At 42.2% G+C, this 25,376-nt stretch overlaps 2 protein-coding genes across 2 annotated transcripts in view; both read right to left on the reverse strand.

Annotated features, from left to right (window-relative positions):
* Positions 1-1,630: 1,630 nt before the first annotated feature.
* Positions 1,631-25,376, reverse strand: part of LOC146176354 (uncharacterized) — a 63,832-nt gene continuing 40,086 nt past the window's right edge. Inside the window, exons 5-6 of the mRNA XM_084580945.1 lie at positions 5,035-5,152; positions 1,631-2,013 (exon numbers count right to left, since the gene is read on the reverse strand). Coding sequence (XP_084437071.1) covers positions 1,872-2,013; positions 5,035-5,152 — 260 coding nt within the window. The 3' untranslated portion in view covers positions 1,631-1,871. The remainder of the gene's footprint in view (positions 2,014-5,034; positions 5,153-25,376) is intronic.
* On the reverse strand, positions 5,937-11,550 carry LOC146176355 (uncharacterized). The gene is made up of 4 exons (XM_084580731.1): positions 11,412-11,550; positions 7,341-7,470; positions 6,352-6,485; positions 5,937-6,010 (listed from the first exon to the last, which is right to left on the reverse strand). The coding sequence occupies exons 1-4, from the start codon at positions 11,476-11,478 to the stop codon at positions 5,937-5,939; spliced, it is 405 nt and encodes a 134-aa protein (XP_084436857.1). The 5' UTR covers positions 11,479-11,550.

Raw genomic sequence — 25,376 nt, forward strand, 5'->3', positions numbered from 1 at the left:
TCGCGTGTTAGCATATTATGGTATCTTTTTAGAATGGTTGTCTGTTCAAAGAAATGGGAACATTTTTTATTGTTGTCGCATGTGTGGCAATCCGTTTCTACGTTTCCAGACGAACAGCCGGAAAAAAGCATTGATGTGCTTCATTGATCATTTTAATGATGGTTTGATACATTGGCAAGTTTGGCCGATATATATCTTACCACAAGATAGGGAAATAGAGTATACATGTTCTGTAAATGCTAAGGCCATCATCACCATCATAAATATAAAGCGCTGATAAAACCAAGCTGCCAAGCTTAGGTGCATAGTCTAAGGGCAGCTCGTCTGATTTTGCTTCTGCGCTATGCGCTTTGATTTAAAATGTCTAACCAACACGCCCAGTCCTAATCATTTCTCAAGCAAGTTCAGCCTGTTTGCAGCACTTGCATTATTGGTAATGCCATGCAGTCTCATGACATCGGACAAGTCGACGATCAGTCAGTGTAAGTTTACGTCACAATCGAACTACCCCCCCCCCCCCCTCCTCCAGTGCCATGCTCGTTGTGTCTCAATCGAGACACCAATGCTGGCGTTTCTATAAAACGAGTTCATTACCAATGCCGCCCTAAGTAAACCTTAAACACTTTGACACAGCCGTCTCCGGAGAGTGCCCGTACTATGGGGAAATGTCTTCGGACTTCTTCCAGATGGTGTGGGCGTGCCTCTCGAACCCTGTGCTTACACCTAACCCAAACCTCACCCGGAAGGACTGGCAGGCGACCCTACTCGCCTGCTCCGACCTGGAAGTCCAAAATTCGTTGGTCAAACGAGCAATGGTGGCAGCGGAAGCCACTGGGGTCCCTTACTAGAGACTCCACGTAGTGTTTGTGAGGCGAAGGGCACTAAGCCTGACCCCAGAGCAACCTCCATGTAACTCTATTCTTTTAATAAACGTTTTCACCACAACCATATGCTGCACAGCGTCTGCTTCTCTTTGATATGTGTGGTGCGGCGTTCTAAGAAGCGCCAAATTTAAGGCGCCGCACGAACTCCTGGATCGAACGCCCGGCGCGGTCAGCTTCGTATAAGCGTAAATCGCCTGGAGTCGTCATCACTAGTAGTGACTTAGCACATTTGAAGACACAATATACTACACTACTGATGTGATCATTAATTTCTAGGTACGATGTACTACACTACTGATGACATCACCAATAATTTCAAGGCATGACTTACTACACCGCTCATGACGTCATCATTATTCCAAAATACGACATACTAAACAACTGATGACGGCATCATGTTTTTCAATGTACGAAAGAGAGCACCACTATGACGTCAACTTTTTATTTCAAGGTACGACATACTACTACGTTGATGACATCATCAGTTATTTCAAAGTAGGACATATTACACAAGTGATGACGCCATTTATTTCAAAGTGCGATATACTACACAACTGACGACTTCGTCAAACTAAAGCGTTATAGACGGGCGGACAAGATCATGGCCGCGACCATGAGCCATTAAAGCCTTTCTCTTTAAAAATAATTACAGACTTTCAAGTTCAGTTGTTTCATTTTGTAAATGAGCGAAAATATTGTCCTCTAAGAACAATTAGCAGAACATGCCGCTGCTTAATACAAGGACCTTGTGTGACTATTTTATTATTCCTTATAATCGATAGACGGTGGACAGACAAGGACTTCGCGATGCGGGTAGACAGCAAAATTGTTGAAAGAAAGCTAGTAGAGGTGTGACCCCATCCCTACCGACGCCATCGAGGTTCTTGGACAAGACGCCTGTGATGGTCTTATCAAATGCTGCAGCACGAGCAAGAAAAAAGCTTCCATTTCCACCGGTGGCTGCACAACTGCCGTGACCGAAGCTGGCTACACAGGTGATTCCTTGCAACCTCTGAGAAGGGCCATTCCCTCATAGGCCCTGATGAAAGCAGCCTTGGCACGTTCTAGGGGTAACCGGCACGACGAGTTGAAGGTTCGCTCGTAGCAGACGATTTCTCTTTCGTAGTCGCTGGAAAGATGGGAATAGTTTCATAGTTATCTTCAAGAATGCGAAAAGCTGTAATTCTTGAAGGCAGAAACAAATGTCTAAAACCTCGAAAATTTATAATTGGCTCCGCTCTTGAGCCTAACGAACATTTCGGTGTAGACTATACAGAAAATCGAACCCAACAAAGATTTTGCTATTTATTTGGCACTAATGCATTCCTCAGGCAACATATTTGCAAATTTTTCATTTTTGTGAACCGAATGTTGTAACTACCTCCCTCTTTAATGAAGAAACAAACTTTGGGCGAAAAAGAAGCACAGGAGAACTTCATGATGGTCGTGTTCAATGTTATTGCATTTTCAAACTTTTTTTTACTTTTTTTTTCATGGGTTGTTTCGCAATTTTAGTTGCGAGCTCTTGTGTGATCCGCCGTCGTTGCTTGCGTTCAGTTTTCATCTTCTTTCTTAGGTTTTAGGCTGTGGCCTGTTTTATATATGTATTCATGTACATTTTAGAATAAACACTATTGCTGTTATTAGAGTTTCTACCGGCACATAACCTTGTTAGTCACAAGAAGGGAACAAGTTTCGGCGAACTCAATGTTTTTTGGGTGCAGCGCCATGAGACAGAGCTGAATTCCTTTTCTTTGAAATTCATTTATAGCTTAGATGCTACGGAAGCATTTTAAGATTGCCAGGCTTGAAAAGTCTTTTTTTCCTTACTTAAACACTAGAAACACTTAAACACTACAACAGAGCAGAAATACAAGGTTCTTTAACAATTTATTTTCAATTCCAAACTCAATAAACTGCACTGATTAAAAACGAAAGCTTTTTCATAGTCATCCATGTTTCGATTGCAGCTGTAACTTCTAGTTGCCATTTCCTCGGTGCAGGGCTAACAAAACTAGACAATCATCCAATTACATCAGAGGGAGACAAACGTTTATTAAAATTGGTCATCATAAAGGAGATATATTCGTGACATTCCAGACCACGTTTTTCGCATGAAGAATATTACATCACATCACAAAACTTTATTTACCTTAAAGACCCCTCTTCCGGGTGTTACATAAGGGTGCCACATATGAGTGAAGAGAAACTTCAATGGTGGAATACACCGCTCTTCTCGGTTGTGCCGAATCCGAGCGGCAAGTTTTCGGGCTTCTGTTATGAATTATGGGTGAAAGATCAGCTATGCTCTTTGAGTGGTTTAAACTTCAGCTGCGAATCAGAACTAGTTCGAACCCCCGCCACAGGGGCGTAGTGCTAGGATCCTCCACAGCTGGACCCAAGGACTCGGGATCAAATCCTAGCCTTGCTGTTCGCTGAAGGTGAAAAGCAAGACATCCGCGTGCCGTGCGATATCAGTGCAGGTAAAATTACCCCTGGTGATTGACATTTCCCGAGACAACCACATCGGTGTCGCTCATTTCAGCAGTCGCTTTGGGGCATTAAACATCATACATCAGACGGAAATTAGTTAGAGTGCTTGTCCAGGAATCCTCGGACGACGTTCAGTGAGGCACACATGATTTATTAGGTTCATTTTCTTTGTTTGGTATCATGGTATAGGCTGCGCTTCAGAACAGCTCGCTATTGGTAGTCCAGTTGTGCCCCTCTCAGCCGCAGTCTGTGTATTTATAACGTCGTTAAACCCCCTTTAATATGCAAGCGGTTATATTAATGGTATCAAAGTTTCAGGTTGTCACCTGGATTAATGCCATCAACTGCGCCTCCTGGTTGCTCCAAATCACAGTTCTTATCACCGCAGCAAGGTAGCATTTCTGGTGGCATAGGGATAATCATGCACTGATATAATTCCCCCACGTGTGGGATACATTCGTACGATGTTTGCTGTTAGTGATGCAGACAGCATCTCCTAGTGAGAAAGCGGCAGGCTGGCAAGGTAAAGTGCCTTGCGGTGAATGTTCGGATACAATAGCGGGACGTATTTAGGACAAGATGTGGTGCCCAGGCACTTTGTCTGAATTTTGGAGATCGTAGATCTGCGTCTAAGCCGTGTATTGGCGCTCCGTTAATAATATTTATTTAGATCCTTTCCGTTGGCGAGGGCAGAGAAAAACATTGAGGGCGCTTAATGTTCACCTTGAAAAAATTAAACACAATATCGTTTGTACCCAAATGCTTTGATGATGACGGATGGATGAATAATGGAGTGAATTGTACGGCGGCTTTGGCTGCCTGTTGCATCAGCGGCGTGTCGATCAAATGAATTTTCTAGTGAGCGTCGCATTTCAGATAGGCATAGAGGAAATGTTCTTTTCTGCTTGCTTAACTGTTACTTCCGTAATGCGTTTCTTTCTCTTGACGCACCTAAACATTAGCTGGCAGTCATAAGACAATGCATACATTAGGTCAACCTTTATTCGGAGAGAAGCAATGCGGTTCTGTGCAGCATTGGTTCCGTGCTCGCTTAGCTCTGCGAAGGAACTGCATTAGATTTCGCAGGTTTCCGCAAAACATTTATTTTTCTTCACTTTCTTTTCATTTTTGCGTTACAAATGCAAAGCCGAAACCGGAATTTCTGCCTCATGGGGTCGTTAATGGTGTTGCATTAATGGTCTTCATAAGACGGTTAAAAACATTGGACATTAATTATGATCCACACCGTAAGGATCCCTAGTAAACCCTTGCAGGCTGTAAAATATTTGGCACAAATCTATACGAGCAAAAACAAACACGGTGGGGCTAGTAAAACGAACGATACCGAAAATATGCGCTCAACAATAATAGAATAATTTCACTGGCAGTTACATTATCATAAAAATATTTCGAGGGTTTAACAGTGAAGCGAAGAAAAATGTTCGAAATCTCAAAGAATAAATCCGTCTTTCTTTGACGGAGACACACGACAACACTGAGCTGAAATAATTGGTAATTATCACATTTTGCGAATAACAAAATTTTGATACACATGTGTTCAGTTGTTTTGTTTATGTTTTTGTGAAAGCCTCTAGTTTTGTTTTGTTGCAATGAAATGAAAATATAATGTTGGCTAAAACGTGGGTGTAAAACTTACTCGCAGAAGGGATGCAACATGGGGTACCGCAGTTCTGGTTGACGCACTGGAGTTTGGCGTTGTATCACGCAATGAAAGAAGTCCGGGGACTTGGAGCATCCGTATGCTACTCTGTAATCTGCGGGCAGAATGATGGATCAGAAAACAAAATTTGAAACGCTCATGTGCTGAACTCGTCGGAACGAATACATTTTAGCACGGGCGAGCCATGTGCTAGACCTAGACCTTTTTCATCGTAAGGCGACTTGACTTTTTTTTTTTTTTATATGTCCATTTCACCCAAGGCCCGGAAAAAATGTGACGCGTTATAATCAAATTTTCTCAGACCTAAATTTGTGTTTTGTCGCCAAAGAACGTTTACGCTGATACATAAAGTTGATTTTAGTTAAGACCAATTTTGCGAAGTATTCTGCAGTGTCCCTTAAACGCTGCAGATAAAATGGTTCGTGCGTTTCAGATCATGGCCTATAACTCGTATTTGTGTCGAGCAGAAGACAAGCGAACGTACATACGCTGGAACAAGCATAACATTAATTTAACCAGAATACTCTCGAGAAAGAGGTTTCTTGAGATGGTTTCAACAGGCTTTGCAGTCGTGTGTCACCGCTCATTTATTTAAAGGAGCGAACAGTCTGCGAGTGCAAGGCAAATGTTGGGTTTCTTCCTCTCTTTTTTTTTATGTTTATACTGTTGGCATTGACAGGAATTAGTCTTATGGTGATTATCGGGATAAAGAACATTAAATGCAGAGCGGAAGGAAAAACAACGCGCCGATAGTGGGAGTTGAACCTACGACCTCCGAATGGCGCATCCAGTGCTCTTCCAACTGAGCTACATTGGAAGAGCACAACAGTTGGAAGAGCACTGGACGCGCCATTCGGAGGTCGTGGGTTCGACTCCCACTATCGGCGAATTGCTTTTCCTTCCGCTTTGCATTTCATGTTCTTCATCCCGATAATCACCACAAGACTAATTGCTGTCAATGCCAACAGTATAAACATAAAAAAAAAAGAGAAAAAACCCAACGTTCGACTGCATTCGTAGACTTTTCGCTCCTTTAAATTCTTTAATAACGAGCCGCTCACTTTCCTTTCAATTGTCAACCGATAATTTATGTATTTTATTTGCGCCATACCCAGCATTCAGTCGGTACCGAATGGCTGTCACAACGGTTAAGATCTGTAAGGGTGATTTGCCTTCTTGTGCCGCAACGATAATCACTGCAAAGTTGAATAGGCGGTTTCATAAAGGTATTTGAGGAAATAAATTTCATATTATCGATAACCAGGTGCTCAATATCAATTTTCATGCTCTTACCTTCCAAGGCAGTCCTCTCGCATACGATTTCCCGCAATGCTTCGTACCCTTTTTCTTGGTGCCTGATGCTTGTCCTCACGTCAGCGGGACAACTGGCGAGGTCCAGGTGGCAACGAATTTTCGCTTTCATGTTGCTGAGAGAAAAAGTAGAAAGAGCCTTGAGACTTGTGAGAAATACAAATTCACGCTTTTTGTAGCGCCTTGAAGTTTAGCGCGCATAAATGTAAAAACCCTGAAGACAACACAGACGCTACTACTGAACACTAAAATGATTTATTTAGGTAAATATTCATGGCGTGACAATGATTGGCCAGTCATCTGGTATTTTTGTTGTGGCAAACCCTACTTCGCTCATTGAATCATAAATAAGTCTCTGAAATGCCACTGGACGACGGCGAAAAGAAAACGCTGCGTTTAAATCTGCCGATACAATATAGAAGATGACTGACCGACCATGTTGGAGCAAGCATCATACTCAGGTATCGGGATCAAAGCGTATGATAGGCTGGTAAAAATTCCTTCAACAGTGAAAAAATAACAAAATACGTCGGTAAATCATTATTGCCATTGTAACTGAGACGATAGGCCTTTTTGTGCGTGCACTCCAGAAAATCTTGATATGCTGGCGACAATGCTTTAAAAACAAACGTTTGTCTGAGCAGTGTGTTAAATTCCTATCTTCCATATTTCGTTTCTTTTTTGCAGCAATGACTTTGACTGCTTTTTTCAAGATTTTGGTTTACAGTTGTAGTGCCTGTTCTTGCGGTCAGAAAAAGTGCATGTGAAGTGTGTTCGTTGATCTGTTATAGGTGTACTGTTGGTGAGTAGCGATGAAATTCCTTGGATAGATAGCAACGTTCATTTTGAATCTCCTTATTGGGTAAATACAGATAACAGTGTTTCCGGCACGCTTACAAGAATTCATGTTTTTTCAAGCTCTCGATAACATAATTTTTTTCAGTTAGCGCTTTATTAAAACACGTCCTTACCTGCAAGCCAGCTTGTCTTTTTGCACAATAAATTCATCATCGGGATTCGAAGGAAAATTTGAAATCTTGAATATTTTACTGTAAGCCTCGTAGCATCGATCCACTTCTCCGGGTGTGCAGTGATCATGAGCTAGAAAACATGGTATCAGATGATTACTGAATGCGCTAATAGAAGGAAATATTCCTGCGTCACATCCGCAGTCTTTTGCGCCCTCACACGCACTTGCGGATTTCGGTCAGGAGACTATTTTTAATATATCGGTATTATGTGTCCCCAGCATTTTACAGGTACTATATTGCAAGATCCTCTACAACGTGCCACGTTTCAGCACTATCTGAATGCGGGAGGGTTTGCCAGAACAGAAGTAATCGATGCTAAATCATAATCCATTTGTGAAGGTTTCCCTGCTGGCATTTACAGTAATATGCAGGAGCAGCAGTATTACAGCACCAATATTTAACTGATTGGCAGTCATATCATTCGCTCAAAAATTGACGCAGCTGTAACCTTAAGAGCGAATACGAATGCCTGCTTGTCGGTATTTCCACGGTATTTTGCGGAATAACTTTCAATACCTCAACTCCAGTGACTACAATAGCTTGAATAACTTGCTAAAGCCATAATCTTCTGGAATATCTGGGCGATTCACTCTGTTAAGCTTTCTTTTCACTTCGGTAAGCCCCAATACCAAACACTGAAATAAGACAGGCATTTTTGTCTTAATGAGGCCGTTATCAGCTAGGTACCCTGCCTTAGCAATGCCATTTTGGGTGCCATATAGAATTATTAATATAAACAGCGCGAAAACGAAGACAAGGGACAAGAAACAAGATAGCCACAGTACAAGCGCTGTGGCTTTCTTGTTTCTTGTCCCTTGTCTTCGTGTTCGCGCTGTTTATATTAATAATGCATAAGTACCAACTCGCCCAACAAAGTATCTTGGTAAGCCATATAGAATATTGTCACGTCTTCATAGAACCTCAAGGATGGATACTCAAGGAGGTAAGTCAGATACTCATTTGGCTATTCGATCAAGCTGCACATTATACGGTGCTATATAAATGGGTGGCCAAAATTACTTCCTGGCATTTGATAGCGGAGCAAACTTGAATGCGGCAATTTGCGCGCCTCAGAGAAGAACCCGAAAAATTATGCCATGGTGCGAATGCTACTCTTAATATAAGCCACGTACTGCATACATGCGATCTCTGCTGACACAGAAGGGAAAGTTTGAAAACCGGCGATTGGAAGCTTTAAAAAAATCTATCAATAAGTCTCAGACGCTACAAACACTCAATACCGCTGATGATTATAGTAATGGTAAGAAGAGCGTAAAGCTAGACTTCAGCCCGTGTATCCTCTAGAGCACCTCCAGGAAACAGCACCCGATCAGTCAAATGAGGACTGAATCAAAAGTTTTTGTTTTTTTTTCTGTCTCCGGTTGCCAAGCCTGGAGCCCGGGGAACTCCTGGCCCTTGTCCCTTCTTTTTCTGCCGCTCTCATCGTCCAGAGAGGGCGCTGCTACAAGTCTACAAGTACATGGTAGAAAACGCGTGTAATTTAATGACAAACCGAAATACGCATACCCACGAGGGCATGCATGAGGCCGACGACTTCTTAGAAAGAGCCAAGCTGGTTGCAAGGCTTTTTACGAAATAATCGCTATACACCTGCAATCCCATACAATAACATTTGCCCGTCTTTAATGCAGCCATCAGTACTAGCATTTAGCTTAAACCGAAAATCAATCATGTTGCAAATTGCAAAGCGTGATTAGCAGGCAACTATTGGTTTAAACGAAATTGGAATAAAAAATTTTCATTTCCGATGATGCAAAGAGAGGTTGTACTGAACGTTTCTGAATCCGTAAGCATAAAAGCGCGCAGTACAGGTAACGACAAAGCAACGTAAAGGCGCAGGGCATGTGTATACAAACGCAAAAGCCTGAAATATCGATATAATTCAAAGGAAATATTCAATTTTACTTCATCTTACACCATTATGTACTCCTTTAAGAACTCGGCGGTTTTCTTCTCTGGCGTCATCTCCTGTAAAACTAGGGTAAAAATGGGGATTAAGTTCATATCTGCTCTCAGGACTACTTATTGTGAACCTGCTTTAAGATACTGGTTTCTACATTTTACTAATAAATATCTGGACAGACTGCCGCCTTTCAAAGGTTCCGGATGCCTGCTGAAAGATAAATGTAAGGAAAAAATAATTTCGAATCATTTCCCCACTTTCTGTTGACAGTTCTAAATTCACCGAGGATGCTGCTAAATTCCCCGAGGAACTCCGTAACTGAGTGGACAGTGGACCTGACTGATACGATCGACGAAGCGGATCGATGTCAGCCATTATGACAGCGATATGATGGAGGTTATAATATCTATGGTGTAAGGTCACTTTGCGCAATTAATGAAAGGTTGGCGGGAGAAATTATCAGCGCCTTCAAAATGCCTTTCTTACCAAATCACTCTGAGCATTGATCTCGATAAAGTGACATATCACCACTATTTACTGTCTGAACCTTTGTTCCCGGGCATCCCCTCTTTTTCGTCCTTTTGCCATGCAGGCACCCAAGAAGAAATAGATTAGATCAGGTCTAGATTTGTTTACGTTTGGCAAATAAGGGAACACTTATCTCATTGCGGCGTTGTGTTTGAGCGTGTCAGTATAACCGGGTTAAATGTTCCCGGTGTGAGAATAACTAAGTATTGTGAGAACAAAAGAATGAAGGATTTCTTATGAAAAGCGCCATTGAAGACATAAAAGGAAGGCGCCTATCCATACGAACAAGCCGGAAGTTTAAGACATAACAGCACCTACGTACTGTCAAGGAAAGAAAAATATAATTGAGAACTACTTTTTTCTTCGCTAATTTTGGACGACTGCTTCAGTCTCAGTTTAGTGATGAGAGGGTTGTTTATTAAGTCACTACTTGAGAATGCGCATGATGACAAAGGATGAAAATCAAGAGCAGATTCTATTAAACCATTTCGCATATAATACATTGATGTTGACTTACGCACTATTTAGGGAAGTGGGCTGCATTTTGAAGGCACCTTTTTTATTCCGGTCTGCATCACAATCGGAACTGTGATGTGGCATCATTGAAAAAAAAAAGAAAAAAAAATTGCGTAGAAGAAAAGCAAAATGCGCCTTCCTTTCCTTAAGAGCTGGTAACAACGAAGAAACATTTGTTTAATAAGTCATAAAAGGAAGGCGCCTATCCATACGAACAAGCCGGAAGTTTAAGACATAACAGCACCTACGTACTGTCAAGGAAAGAAAAATATAATTCAGAACTACTTTCTTAAGCTTACAGCCGTCCTTGACGTTCTTTATAAGACTATGATTTCCAGGCAGAACCTAACCTACGTTGCTAAGGTAGAAAGACAGGCTAGTTTTTCTTGCAATATCTAATGCATGTTGTTCACGCCTAAAAATTATTCATCAATGTTTAATGCTCGGGAAACTAACCATCTAGGAGGACACTGAATTTCCGCCCTCAAGGGTACAAAGTAATGCAGTTAGTGGCTTCCTTTTGCGGGCTCCCCTTGCGGACCTTCGTTGCGCGTCCATTAACTACGGTACTCGCTTAATACAAATTTTGTTTCTATTTTCCGACAAGTAATCGACGGCAAACATGCGTAAACTGCCACATTATATTAAAGACCATAGTATGAATCCCCTTTAAATTCAAGCTGTGCGAACGTGGATGCGTTTTCTAGGGCAGCACGTCTGATTTTACTTCAATGCTTCGGGATGGCAGGATTCGGAACACGCCCAACGAGTTCCCAGTTTGCAGCGCTTGCAAACTCGGCCGTGCCGTGTGGTCTCATGACATCGGACAAGCCGACGACCAGTCAGTGTAAGTTTATCACCTTCTAACTACCCCCGCCAGTACCGTGCTCGTGGTTTTTCGCTTACGACGCCAACGACAGATTTTGTTTAAAACGAAGCCTGTAACAATATCGCGTTAAGGAAAAAGCTTAGGGCTTTGTTGCCTGTGGATAGAAATGTTGCGTTCTTCCTGGAGACATTGTCGTTACATAAAAAGTACTTACGGTGTCCATACGAAGCGAATACCATTCCGCAAACCAGTAGCACCACAACAGAGATCTTTGCGGCCATTTTCTCAAAGAAATTATCGCTCAACTAGCCCGGTTGACTTGTAGAGGTGCTCGGACTGGTGCCGCGCTGAGAGCTTGTACATGAGTTTTATAGGCGCTTGTGGAATCCTTCATAAGGGACGCATATATATGGGCAAGTGCTGGTTAAGGGCATTGATAAAACCAGCCATTGTTAGAGGTGTTCTGCCATGCATTCTCTCACTCTAGACCTGGGTCATTAGCCAGTGGGGTCCCGTCGGATAGTTTGCACCATATCAGTGCTCCTATTGGATTGAGAAGCCGACCGATAATGAATTTGCTAATCGGAGGACGACCCCTCAGTTGCACGCCTGCCTGCCTGCACAGTTGCCTGCTTCGCACTGGTTTATTTATTTATTTTATCGGTATGCTTACAAAACCCTTGCAAAAGCAAAAAAAAAAAAAAGAGCAGGCCTTACAGAAGAAACAGCGGTAAAAAATGCATTGGGCTATTTGCGTGCCCAACGTTCTTGCGAGTATTTTTTCTGCTGTTTTGTTCAAAATTTATGTTCTTAGTCAATGCTGTGGCTTCTGCTTTTCTCTTCTATTGCATATTTATGGTTGTGTTAAGTTTAAACGGACGGGTAGCTGTTTTGTGCTGCCGGACATAGAGTCATTGTTTCAGAGCAAAACATTGCACGAGGTGCACGCCTGATACTATAAATAAACGCATGCCTTAGGCTGTGACATTCCTTTACGATATGAAGGAACATGAACGTAAATGTTTAGGAAAAGACAATGCAATGTTCTTTATTGCAGCTAAGTTATTTTGGTTTCCACATGCAGTCATTGAGCAGGTTACCACTAACGAAGGAAGTTCAATGTTGTAAAGCACTTACGCAGACAAAAGTACTAAGACCCTCTTAAGTCACCCAATGCTATAGAAAAAGTACAAAGGCTTGTGCGCAGACTTGTTTGTAGAGAAAATGTATCTTAAAGAGACGGTATACATAGCTGTCTAATGCATTATGTAGCATTACTCGCGTGTTCGCAAAATGAAGGTAATCGAAGTCCTACAACCTTTCTTTATCGTTGTCAATAGCAGTTTTCTGTATAATGATAAAATATGCTGGATAAAAAAGAATAAGCCTTAGTTTTGCATGGTATGCACAGGGTTTGTATGGAAATTACATATTATAATATATGAAAAACTTTATTTCCCTATTACGTAAAGTTGGAAGTGTTGGAGTTCTCTCATATACCAATATTTTCTCATTTTATATATGCAACCTGTGCCCTTATGAATGCTTAAAAAATGCTTTTGATGCAGGTGGTTAGGAAAAATTGCAGATATTGCTCAAGCAGAAACCTGCGCACATTTAATTTTTATCTCTACTTTCCCGGATGATATGCACAATTGTATTTCAGCTGAATCAAGCTTGGCGTTTTCCACCTAAATTTTGTAGGACAGGCAAACGTTTTGGTCTATGTCACTAAGTTGTTCTCTACGACACTTCAAGATATGCAAAAAGTTAAAAGAAATAATGTTGAACATTTTATTTCAATTCAGAAAAACAAAACACCACCTTTGATTTTAATGAAAATCTTCCTGAACATTTTCAATATTTCAAGTATATGAGCAACCGAAAAGGGATCAAAATTATAATCAAAATTAATGCAAAATTAATGTTATGATTTTATTTAATACAATAGCCTAAATGCGATTCATTATCAACTTAATGAAATCTTATTTTATGTCGTACAATATTCTGAACCCTAAAACTCTTAGAAAGCTTTGCTTTTATGCTTATTGGTGGAGTTGATGATAGCTGAAAAGAGATTAAATTCGTCATTTCTGGTGATTATCTTTGAAACGACAAATGAGGATTTAACTTTGGTTTCTGCACAGCATCATGGTTAGGTGCAATCATTAGTTGATCTTTAGAAAATTGTCAACGACATGTTGAGGCTGCAGTGTTTTCTAATGTTCATTTAGGTACGACCATATTCCAAAATAAGAGATGGGGCCGGCACTTTGGATGCAGTTCGGCATTCCTCAGAACTTCGAGAGGAGGGCTCGCTTTTGAGCTTGGAGGTTCGGTGGTTCAAAACAGGACTTTGAGCACGGTAAACTATTTTCGTTCTTGATGAAGACACTTGATTGTGGAGGAGTCTAAGGCGCAACGAAATTAAGAATATAATAATGCTGATTCTCCGCAATGCACATGAGGCAACATCTATCAAAAAAAAAAAAAAAAAAAAAGATGTCCCTTGACGTCGGTATTTGAACCACGTATTTTAAAGCAGGGGTCCGCAACTAAATCGCAATCTTTTCAACTTCCCAGTAAGCGATAGGCGCCCCGTTGGAGGCGCGTTGCCTTCACTTTATCGAACTTACCTGTAAATGTCGACCATTTGGACTCCAGGCGTTTTATTTGCTATTCTAAATAGTACTTTCTTTTCACGGAAGTGCGCAGTCTCGGTCTACACGAATGTCGAAAATGCGTATTCTCTTCAGAGTTTTTTTTTTCACTCTACTTCGAATCCGGTGGCAGTCATGGTGGCCTTACATCCAGGTTTTCGGAAACATGCAATGCTGATTACTGTTTCTAGAGCAAACGAGCGCCGTCGCGAGCACTTCTGCATAGCTGTAAACACTTGAAGCTGTAAGCGATTATGTGATTTCGTCAGATGCCCTGTACTGTATATACTGTACACACCTCAGGAATAGATATTTCTTAATGAAGTTAGCGAGAGCACCGTTATTTACACAATTTAGCTGGCATACCTGGGAAAGTTGTCCTGAACTGTGCCTTGGATATGCCAACAACATGCGCCAAGGCTGCATTTTTCGGGGAAAAAGATTCAAAGACTAAAAAACTAAACAAAAACCTTTTCTTTTCGTTTACAGGCTACGAACCTATGAGAAAGTGGTTGCAAAAGTGCCAGGTTAGGCTTAAGTTACCGCGAAGAAAATTACGTTGAACATTTAGAAGAAGACGCTTGATATTGTTCTTACACAGCAGATGGAAGAAAAATTATGAAATTCCGAATGCAAAGTTTCAGGCAGAGTGTCCTCTCACTACATACCTTCGTGGATGTGTTGATCGAAGAATCACGAGAGCGATTCTTGCAAGTGGGAGTTCACAGGCCCTAAGGATTGCAGGCATGGCGATGGTTGTACCCATGTCTGCAACAGAAAATTCGCAGCTGTCAGGTGGAAATCCTTTAGGTGCCCATACTTTAGCCCGGTCCTTTAGATGCAGAGTCAGACATGCAACCTGTCGATCGTGCAGGAACACTGGGCGGCTTTGTAAATACGGGCGCTATAATTCTGCGGGTGATCTTCCACATCATGTTGCAATTTACGACTGCGTGGTATGTATGTTTAAGATAACGTGAAGTGTTACAAGGGCATAAATTATGAGAGTAGTGATTTAGCGACTAGCAGAATGCTTAAATCGATCGTAACTCGGAAAGAAAACCACAGGGGCGGCCACTAACGCGCTCGCCTCATTTCCATAAAGTTAGAGCTTAAGGAATAGGCACAATAATCACGGCGAAATGTGTTGAAGCAGGACAGTAACACGCCTATATCGCCTACAAGCTTCTGGACGGTAAGTCGTCGCAACACGGCGGCACAGCCGCAGGTGTGATGAAAGCGTCTCCTTTAGGGCCTCCTTTATGTCCAGGCTCAGCTTGCAGTTTGAGAAACTTTAAACCTGAACTTTTGAGATACCTGACCGGTATCTCTAATGTTTCTTCTCCAACTACGTTTTTAAGGTAAAAAACTGGAGAGCTAGAATACCTCTAATTTTATGTTAACAACTATAATAATTGCCAGCAAACGTCTTATTTTTCATGGCTCAATGTGTTGTTATGAATCGCGCGTAGATGCGATTTATTGCGTATAGCCTTCGCAAACATTCCGATGACATTGCGAGTTCCCTATAGTCGATTCATCCCAATTTTTCGATTATCTGTATCAGTGAAACATGGCTAAGCTCTAGCGACCAAAACTTACATTCTTTTCCGTCTTACTCAGCCGAATACTGTCATCGAGGGAATAGTATCCATGGTGGCGCTGCTACTTTCATATCATCTAAGTTCCATTATCTCAGACGCTAGGACTTGTAAATCAACACGTCTAATTGTGAGTCTGTATGAATTGAGCTTGATAAGTCGTTTGTGTCACAAGATAATAAAGAAACATTTTTATCGGTTGCTTATATTGATCTCCTTCATCGTCCGTTACTGAATTTTGCGTGGAATTCGAAGAAATTTTAAATAAGATATTTATGAAGCAAAAAAAAATGTCATTATCATGGGTGACCTTAACATAAATCTTATAGATGCTTCAACGCGTCATATCATGAATACAATAACTGCATTGATGGTCATGGCTTCGAATACCTTTTAAACGTACCTACAAGACGCCCTAATAACAGAAACAGTTGACTTATTGATCATGTGCTGTCTACCTTAATTACTTCCCCCGCTGCTGGTGTAGTCGAAGTTGAAATAACTGATCACCACCCTATTTTTGTGCGAATAACATCGATCCCCGTTGATGGTCACCTGCAGGTTACTAAGAAACGCTTGAATTCCTCACTATTTCATGAAACAATTACTAACACAGATTGGCTACCAATTACTTTAATAGAAGACCCCGAAACTGCCTATGAAGCATTCATTGATACACTTGGTAAAGTTCTTGATACATGATCTACAACAGTGACATATTGCAGAAAAAGGTATTACAAACCTTACAACCCATGGTGAACTGGCAGTCTCTTGAAATGTCTGCGAAAAAAGGATAACCTGTATAAAAAGACTAAGAAGCAGCCGTTTAATATGAATTTACGGACACGATATAAAACTTCGAGCAGTGTACTCGGCAGGCTGCTCAAAACTGCCAAGAAAAACATTATGAATCTGAAATATAAACCAAGCTGGCAGTGATTCTAAAAAAAAACAATGGAAAGTGATCAATTTATTCTTAAATAGAACTCCTACTACGGCTTCAATAAAAGAAGTTCAAACAGACACGCATATTTGTCGTGATACTCGTGACATTTTCGAATGCTTTCATTGATTCATTTGTCATCGATTAGCCTCACGTTACTCACCCCATTCACTTGCACCCCCGTCTACCTCATAGCTTTTTTTTTTTTCCCACTTTCTTCTGATTAGGTGCGCACCGTCATTATGAATCATAAAGATGCAAGCCCAGGCCTTGAACCCTTCCATTCTTGTTATATCAAGTTAATATCTTCTCTGATTTGCGCTATGTTTACTTACATCGTCAACTTAATCTTCAAGACAGGTATCTTCCCTAGCGCGCTAAAAAAAGCCAAACTAATCCCCGTCTTCAGAAAAGGTGATAGGCGCCTAACAACTATCGCCCCATCGCTATTCTTTCCTGTTTTAGCAAAGTAATTGAAAAGCTGTTGGTCATCCGTCTGGCAAATTACCTTACACAATTTTACATCGTATCTTCTAATCAGTTCCGCTTCAGGTCTGCTTTTTCAACTGAGTTAGCCTTAATTTCTTTAACGGATAAGATCAAAAATAGCATTGCCACTAGTTTCTTCATTTATGCCTCCATTACTTCATGTATTATCACTTAAGCTATTAAGATGGCAGACTGCGTAATAGAACACTCCGCAGATATAACCTCTTGCTTTATTTTAACTGTACGAACGTGCCTGCGTAGCATCTGTCTCAGTATCGAAGAATTCTTTAAGGCTGGATTCTGGTCTCACTTTCCCATCTCGAAGCGAAGCCAGAGTTAGCACAGCTTGCAAATTCACCCATGTCTCGTGGTTTAGTGGCGTGACACCACTGTTTGATCATTCAGTTCATGGCCATGGGACGCATGACGAAGTCATGCACGAGGGTTTTAGTCCAGAACTGCAACGCCGAATACTATACCGCTGTCGCGTTAACAGCCCACAGCCCTCCGTGGTTTCGAAATGTTTATACGAAGCGCAATCTGTCGTCATCCCTTCGACTGTTTTCGCCAGCGAATGTTTTCGCCATTGACAATTCGACGGTGCTCAAAACATCTTGTATCGCGTTCTATTTGAGTTGCCATAGTTGGAAGTAGAGCACAACACCGTATTAGCAGCAAATTGGGAGCAAATATCAAGAGAATAAAGGTCACATCCGCCCGCCTGCATGCAATGCCAGCAGAAACCAAACCACGAAAACGACCCGGAAGTCAAAATTCACGTGATGAAGCCTGGCCGTGATGCAATGTCCGCCAAAACTTGGACACCACCTACAGAACGAAAACAAAGAGATGTGAAAGAAAGGACAGGACACACAAATAAAACACGAAAAAGAACAATGGCTATACTAAAACTTAACCACTCGATTATAAATACACCTCTTCGTTTCGCACACGCTCTTCGCTCACAATTTTAAAGCGTCCATTCTCCGTGCTGACAAACCGCTCACTGCTACGCGCATTTCTTCACGCGCCCGCTCTTGTTGTCGACGCACCGCGCGCTGTTGCTCAGTATCCCGTGATCGCATTCTCTCTCTCACCTAAACATGGACGCTGTATTCGCTGCGCACTAGGCCCATTCCAAACGAAAACACCACATCCAAAACAACGTAAACACGGACGAACGGCACGGCATCAGCCACCGCGGTGCCGACTTTTCAGAGGCACGCTACAGGTGGGGGTTGTGAGTTTACATCGCCCTCACGGGACGCTCGCGTGTGGTTCAAGGTTCACACAGCCGCCGCCCAGGCGGGAATTCCAAGGGCAATAAATCAGCCGCTGGCTTCGATAAACCACTCTACCAAGCTGTCCGAAGCGAGTTCAATTCACGTTGCTTATCCGCACCAGAACTTCGCGACAGGAGAGAAACATCCTCTAACATTTGCCTCATCTTGAATGGGTAACCTAATCTCCAGCTACCACATCATTTGGAGTTTGTAGTTGAACTCGGGAGCTCTCATCTTTACGCATGACTGGCGCCAGGTCGCCTTTGAGACACAAATGTAGCCCATGCATAATCCTTACACGCGTTAAAGCTATTGTCGCAACATGGCTAGTCTGCTCGCCAGTTAAGGATACGCAGTGCTAACGGACACCAATAAGCTTAAATAACGAAACATTATGCACGTAACATATTTATCATTTTTAGTCTTGACACCCCTCCAAAAAGCATTATTAATCAATAACCTTGAAATTCTTATCCAAGACAACAATGCATACCATGCCTTAAACTGCAGCGTAATCATCTAGCACGAAGAGAAAGGCTCCTGGTTTTAAGTTAAAGGCGCTATCAATAAACCCATGAATTACAGCGATGATGGATGCTGGGCTGTGGAACACGCCCCTTCCTCCAAAGGTTTCGTCTCTGACCTGCAACTGCTCATGGTCCTTCTTTCATCGATTATGAATTTCAGTACTGTGAAGCGAAAAATGTAAGAGTTCCTTTTGTCTGGCGTCACCAATGACAAATGTAGGGAGGTGATTTTGTGAAAGCCTCACACAAACCACTCTAAAGATTGTAATTAATTCTGATGACCGAATGCTAAACCATTACTTAGCATCAGTGCGGCGAGAGTATAGTTTAGTGAGGAAGCTTTATTTCAATTATACAGGAAGTCGTCGATAGGCATTGCATGTTTCCAGAACAAATAATAAAATATCATTGCATGGGGGAAGGAGACATTATTACGTCCAGAGTTTATGGAAATAGTAAAAAGAAGCCATACAGCTCTACAGACGTGCCGTAGTGGTGAAGAGTTTACGACGCTCGACCTTCAAGAATGCTGGATCGAATTCCGGCCGCGGCGGCTGCTTTTCTATGGCGGCGAAAAGCAAGTCGCCCGTGTGCAGTGCGTTGCCAGTGCACGTTAAAGAACTCCTGGTGGTCAAAATTTTCGAAGTCCTCCACTACGGTGTCTCTGATAACCTGAATTGCTTTGGGACGTTAAACCCCATATATTAACCAAACACTTTTACCTGAGGTAGTAGAACAGTGGTATTTGAAAGGATGCAAAAGGTTGGCTCAATAATGTACCGCGTGTGCTTTGGTTGCCTTCTATCTTGGGCAAACAGATAATAAATGGAGAAAAAGACACATTTGTCTCGGCTGAAGAGGTGTGGCAGACAACTTCCTGGCGTTGTGTGCAGAGATAGCAGGCAAGTTGCGATGATATGATAACAATAAGCGGTGCTAGCCCGTTGTATTGTCGGTCAAGACGACGATCGCACCGCTTGCGCTTATAGGTAACCTGCACTGCATAGGTAGCGCTGCAATTGTCCCACAGCGTGACTCAAAAATGCTGCAGTTAGCCGCTTGGTTCGCGATAAACGACCGAGCCGGTTCAGAAGCATTATAGATATGCGTGTGACAGATAACGACCTATCCCAGGCGCTCTGGATGTAGCCCAGTTATCTGACACACGCCACACAAAGCTTCGACAGAGCGTGCGATATGACCCCATTTAAGCTCATGCAGGTCGCATAAAAACTGCCTAAAACGCCGCCTGAGAAGTATTTGCTCTTCTCACTAGGATATGTGCTACGGCGCGGCGATCGACACAGGAAACTTCATTGCAGGTTGCCTCTATATTGATAAGAATCTTAGAACAATTTCATCACTCTTTCTCCGTGCTTGTCGCGCTCTGTACGTTCACTGACAACAACTAGGGTAAAAGCTGGTCGGCAGCACACCTCTCCAGCATGCAGCATAGAAGGTTATAATAAATATTTCAGACACATCGGTAGAAACTGTTTATTTGATTACATTATAACGCACTTTCGTCAGGTAGACGAGAAACTGATTTGACTTGCGCCGAGCGGTAGGTGTGCATTATGCTGCAAACATTATATTGGGGGAATTACGTTTTGAGTAAGCTATACTCCTGGACAACTTTCTGTAACGGCGTCCCTGAGATTAAGCAGAGAAGGGAGGAGGGAGATGGCCTTTGATTCCTGTGCCGTCACCGTTTCTGCGCGTTTGTTCGTTGAAGAGGATAGCTTGTCGGGTTGGTTGGTTTTCATCGTTTTTGGAACTGCTAGCCAGAGGAGGACAAATCAGGGAGGACCAAGTAGGACACACAAGTGCTAAAGTGCAACGCTATTTCGGTGATCATCCAACCACATCCTATAAACCCGCAGAAAAAATGCCACAAGGGGACCGAAAGTCTAAACACGTGGTGAAAAATGCTGGTGCATACAAAAGCAAGACGTCGAGTGGAACAAACCACAATAAACTTATATATCGATAAATTGTTAAGCCTGACCCACGATTAACAGAAAAAGCAACATGAGATGAAAGCAACATGACATAAGTCCTAATAATAATAGCCAGTAGCAAAGTGCGCGTGAAAGAATTAACAACATTTTCTGTTCTTAATGAGCTTCTGTGGGTTTTTGTAAAAAGGTGGAAGCTCAAAAATCATTTTTTGTAACACCTTTTTAATACCTCAGGTCAATACATAAGATGATCAAAAAATGAGCGTCACATGTCGGAATGGAGAGCGATCAAAAAGTTCCACCGAAATCAAAGCCAACCATCAACACGTCAAAATAAAAACCAAGAATGAATGTAATAATGCGGCTGACTTGGGGAAGTAAAAAAAAAGTAGGATGATAAAAAACGGGAATAATCAGGTCTGAATGTGGAACTAAAAGAGCGAAAAAACCAGGCAAAATAAATTGAAAAATAAAAATTTAAATTTAAAATAAACATTGATGGCATACAGAGTGCCAATAAAGTCAAAAATTAAATCAGGCAGAACCGGAGATGGATGCAACATTTCTCGAAAGAAACACGGGCTGTGCTGCTGCATTCATCCTTGTCTTCGCGATCAAGGCGGATCCAGTATTTCGCGTGTAAGCATATTATAGTATCTTGTTAGAATGGTTGTCTGTTTAAAGAAAAGGGAATATTTTTCATGGTTGTTGCATGTGTGGCAATCCACTTGTACGTTTCCGAACGAAGAACTGGAAAAAAGCGTTGATGTGCTTCAATAATCATTTTAATGGTTTATTGACACATCGCCCAGTTTGGCCGAAATATGTCTTACCACAAGATAGGGGAATAGAGCATGCATGTTCTGCGAATGCTACGGCTGGATTTTGTGGCACGTTGTATAGATAGTGTTTATTTTTGCCATAATGTTTACTATGTGATACAGTCTAGATAGGCGGTGCGGGGCCGAAAAGACCAGGCGAACCCCGGCCTTATGGGCAATCTTCTTTAGGTTACAGAAAATGTTGTGCATAAAGAAATAATTGCTAATTTATTTTGCTGTTGGACTTAGCTGAAGAGCCTGTCGTCCCTTTGTAAATTTGCAACATTTTGGCAGCACAGAAGAAAGAAGTTCCTGCGGGTATCCCGACTGCGTCAGCGTGCACACTTGACCTGAAAAGATATATCCTGAAGTTCGCGCTCACATGACATCGTCAAGGCATTACTCAAACCAGGTTGTACAATATTACTTTTTATTAACTTTGAACTAGCAGAACCATATGCTAAAATGCGTTCCTTGCTCACTGGCTCGGATGCCCCGTATACATGATTAGGTGTGAAAAAGTCGCAGCTCGAGAACGCTTATGGAATCATTGTCTGGCACGTCGTGAGTAAGTTCTAGGTGTGCCAGTGTCGTCGTAAATACTGTTAGAACTTGAGGACTTTACGCTATATGGCCTTATTATTGCGATCTAAGAGCACTAAATATTCATTCAGGAGCCGGAAGATTTTTAGAATGCGTGAATGATCAAAGCGCTCCTTAAGAGCTCTCTCATGCATAGCGAGCTAAAAGCCACTGAGGACGGGGGGAAATTTGTGACCCTATGCAGATCCCCTGCGTTTGAATAGACGAGACCCATTATACTCTGCCAAGTTTGATCTGATGTTAACTGACAGCAATGCCCCCTCCCCCCCCCCCCCCCCCAAAAAAAAAAAAAAAAAAAATCAACAGTGATGCCACACTCGTTCTGAAAAGCTATGGCGCCGTGGTTGCCTATAGAATCCCGCACGCATCTGAGGAGATCATCTTGCGGTATTGAATAGAATAAACCTTTCACGTCCATGGAGAATCCGCTAAATGTCCTGCTTCTATCATCGCTCAAGGTCCTGACTACTTCCTCTGCTTTTACACCTGAAAAGGTTGTTAATAGGAAGCAGGTTGAGCTTGCCCGGCGAATATTTTGCGGCATATTTTTGCCAGGTCATCTTTTCGGAAAGAAATACGCACAGAAAACATCATATCTTGTGTGTTTTACCTGACAAAACATATAGAAACTGTTTTTTTTTCGTTCTTCTATTGCTCGAGAAAACTTGTCAAGGTTATATATCTTGAATTCAGAAGCATTGGATGATTTGTCAAAGGTTGACAGGAACAGACCATTCTAAACAGACGCCATAACAAGTGTACACGCGAAATAGTGTAAGGCGCCTTGATCGGGAAGCACAAGGACGAATTTATCAGCACCGCCTGTTTTCCTTTCTAGCAAAGAAATCGCATTCATGTCTGTTTTTTTTTTTCTTATGTTATCTGTGACTTCATTTTCACTCTTTAAATGTCATCAATCTTACATATTTATATTTCATTTTTCAATTTATTTCTGACTGGTTGTTTCGCTCTTTTAGATTCTAACCTTTCATATTCAGATCTCTTTAATCCCGTTTTTTACCATTATTTTAGTCTACATGCCCATGTCAGCCGCAATAGGTAATCAATTCTCGCCTTTATTTTTGTTCTGCCTTGTTAATGATTGGCTCCCGATTTTGCTTGAACATTCGCATCACTCTCCATTCCTTATGTGCGGCTCATTTTTGGTCGTCTCATGTATTCACTCGCGATTTTAAAAAGGTAATATAAAATACGTTTTCTGCGTTACCACTTTTTAGCCAATGAAGCTCTTTAAGAGCTGAAAATATTTTTTACTCTTTTACTCAGTATTTGCCACTGGCTATAATTATCAGGACTTACTTCCTGTTACATCTAATACATGTTTCTTTTCCTGTTAATCGTGGATTAGGCTTCTCAATTTGTAGATAAATAAACTTACTGTGGATTGCTCCCTCGACGCATTGCATAGCGTACGCAAGCTTTTTTCTCCACATGTTTAGATTTTTGTTTCCTTCGCGGGCGTTTTTTCTGCGCCTATATATGATGTGGTAGATTGATTATCAAATAAAGTTATAGTTCAGCGCTTGTGTTTCCAGCTTGTTTTTCTGTGCGTAGTCCTTGTTCTGCTACGCGCTGCAAAAACAAAAACAAAAAAGAAATGATAGTTTGTTGTTTCAGAGTTACCGACTCTACCAGTCGCTCCAACTTCCTCTAAACACAATTCCACACCGCTAGCCCAACGACGAATTAGAGCAAGTGAAAATTCTGCTGTTATTCTGTTGTCTGCCATAATAAACTGCAGTTCCACAGGAAAGCGCCTGCGGATTACAGTTTTTCACGACTGCTATGGTTCAGTATATAGCCAAGCCGCCACAAGCTTCACTGCGGCTATGTCTGTTTGGCGCCGCCTCACTTTATTCACCACGCTATAACTGCTCACTGACACTTCAAAACTTTAATCGTGTTTATAATGCCACATGAAAATGGAACCACCCCTTACACCAAGTTATTTTTTTTTATTAGGTAACCTCAGCTGCACATATGCCAGGTTATAAGATCGTACACTCGAACGACGGTACATTTGCTTTGTTGTTCTTACCACCACTACTATTTACTCTGAGAGGGGAAATTTGCCGGGAATTTCGTATACCCTAGACAATAGCGGCTCGTGTTGCAAATAAAATTTATTTCAATACTGTGCATTTAGGAAGATTTGTCGCACAGCACATATATAAGAATACAGGAAAATGAATGCTAAAGGTAGTGAGATAATATTACTCTGCGTCTGCAATTTTATATGCGTTGGTGCATGATGGTAGCATGCCATAAGTTTGCCCTTTTTTATTCATAAATTATAAGTAAGAAATTTGCAAAACATTTGGTACGCAGTTATGTTTTGCCTTATCATTTCCCAGCAATATTTTCCAGCTTTACGCTGGTCTCATTGTCATTCGTCAAGGAGATTGGTTTGGTTTGGCTTGTGGGGTTTAACGTCCCAAAGCGACTCAGGCTATGAGAGACGCCGTAGTGGAGGACTGCGGAAATTTCGACCACCTGGGGTTCCTTAACGTGCACTGACATCGCACAGCACACGGGCGCCTTGCTTTTCGCCTCCATTTAAAAGTGGCCGCTGAGGCCGGGATTCGATCCCACGTCCTTGGGCACAGTAAATGATATTGTTACGGGGTAGTTCAGCTTGTAGCAGAGGGCGGACACCGAAGACAAGGCTTTCCAACGGACGTTCTCTGTAGGCACCAGCCGACGCTGTTGAACGTCGTCTTCTCTCCAAAAACTCACGAGAGTCTTCTTCTTCTTTCCTTATGCGCATGCGTTCTTCTTTCCTTATGCGTTGCACCGCCTAATGTGACACTACCCCGGCGGCTGAAAAGCACCGTCCCGGTGCGTACTAGCGTCCAAACCAGGGTTCATGTAGTACGGTTTTAGGCGTGCAACATGGACCGTCTCGGTGCGTGGTGTAGAGGCATGGCGTACGGGATGCAAGGGCGCAATTTCGTATGTCACTGGTGTCACTTGTCGTAAAATACGGTAGGGTCCTGTATAACGGGGCAAAAGTTTTTCCGAGAGGCCAGCGCGGCGAGCTGGAGTCCAGAGCAGCACGAGAGAGCCGCAAGAATACTCGGTGTTGCGATGACAGGAATCATAGCGACGTTTCTGGGAGTGCTGAGAGGCTGCGAGTCGGTTGCGAGCAACAACGCGGGCAGCATCAGCTCGGGCTATGGCGTCACGAGCATATGAGCTGGCAGTGGTGACAGACGGGAGAAGGCTGTCAAAAGGAAGCAGAGGTTCACGGCCGTATAAAAGATAGAAGGG

This window comes from Amblyomma maculatum, chromosome 10 (genome assembly GCF_055883805.1).
Source record: "Amblyomma maculatum isolate TAMU_Amacu chromosome 10, ASM5588380v1, whole genome shotgun sequence".
Taxonomy (NCBI): domain Eukaryota; kingdom Metazoa; phylum Arthropoda; class Arachnida; order Ixodida; family Ixodidae; genus Amblyomma; species Amblyomma maculatum.